This window comes from Palaemon carinicauda, chromosome 22, assembly GCF_036898095.1.
Source record: "Palaemon carinicauda isolate YSFRI2023 chromosome 22, ASM3689809v2, whole genome shotgun sequence".
Taxonomy (NCBI): Eukaryota; Metazoa; Arthropoda; class Malacostraca; order Decapoda; family Palaemonidae; genus Palaemon; species Palaemon carinicauda.
Genome location: NC_090746.1, coordinates 31,343,070 through 31,343,754, shown reverse-complemented (window position 1 = coordinate 31,343,754; position 685 = coordinate 31,343,070). Strand labels below are relative to the sequence as shown.

The 685-nt window shown below is 35.9% G+C and overlaps 1 protein-coding gene across 1 annotated transcript in view; it reads left to right on the top strand.

Moving 5' to 3' along the window:
• Nucleotides 1–244: 244 nt before the first annotated feature.
• The window catches only part of LOC137615839 (zinc finger MYM-type protein 6-like), a 669-nt gene continuing 228 nt past the window's right edge, over nt 245–685 (top strand). Inside the window, exon 1 of the mRNA XM_068345530.1 lies at nt 245–685. This exon is cut by the window's right edge and continues 228 nt beyond it. Within this exon, the coding sequence (XP_068201631.1) occupies nt 245–685 (441 nt within the window).

Below are 685 nucleotides of genomic sequence, written 5' to 3'. Positions count from 1 at the left end.
CTGTAGGTGGTTTGCCTATCACAGTGAAAAAGAACATGAAGTGATAGCAAACGTCAGTTTAATAAACTGAGGGAAAATGAATTCTTATTCATTGCGAGTCCTTTAGGAAAATCAATGTGTATTGTTTGTGAAAGCACTCTCTGAGATAACAGAAGACATGATCTTAGCAGGCACTATAAGAAACACCAAGTTGAAATAGATTTTTTTTTGTGTAGGTGGTTTGCCTATCACAGTGAAAAAGAACATGTGCAAAAGAAAAGCAGAAAGTGATAGCAAACGTCAGTTTAATAAACTGTGGGAAAATGAATTCTTATTCATTGCGAGTCCTTCAGGAAAATCAATGTGTATTGTTTGTGAAAGCACTCTCTCAGATAACAGAAGACATGATCTTAGCAGGCACTATAAGAAACACCAACTTCAAATAGAAGAAAGACAGAAGTTAGTGCCTGGATCTGTGTTACGGAAAGAATATGTGGTCAAGAAAAAAGAGGATATGCAAAAGAGGCGAAATCTCCTTGTTATGAGAGGTTGTGAAAGTCTGGCAATGCTCGAAGCATCCTACGAAATTGCTTTTGTGTTGGCTAAAAAACATAAGCCTTTCTCTGAAGGTGAAGATATTGTTAAACCCTGTCTACAAAATTTTGCAAAATGTGTTGGTGATAAAAGTATTGAAAGAAATGTAAAC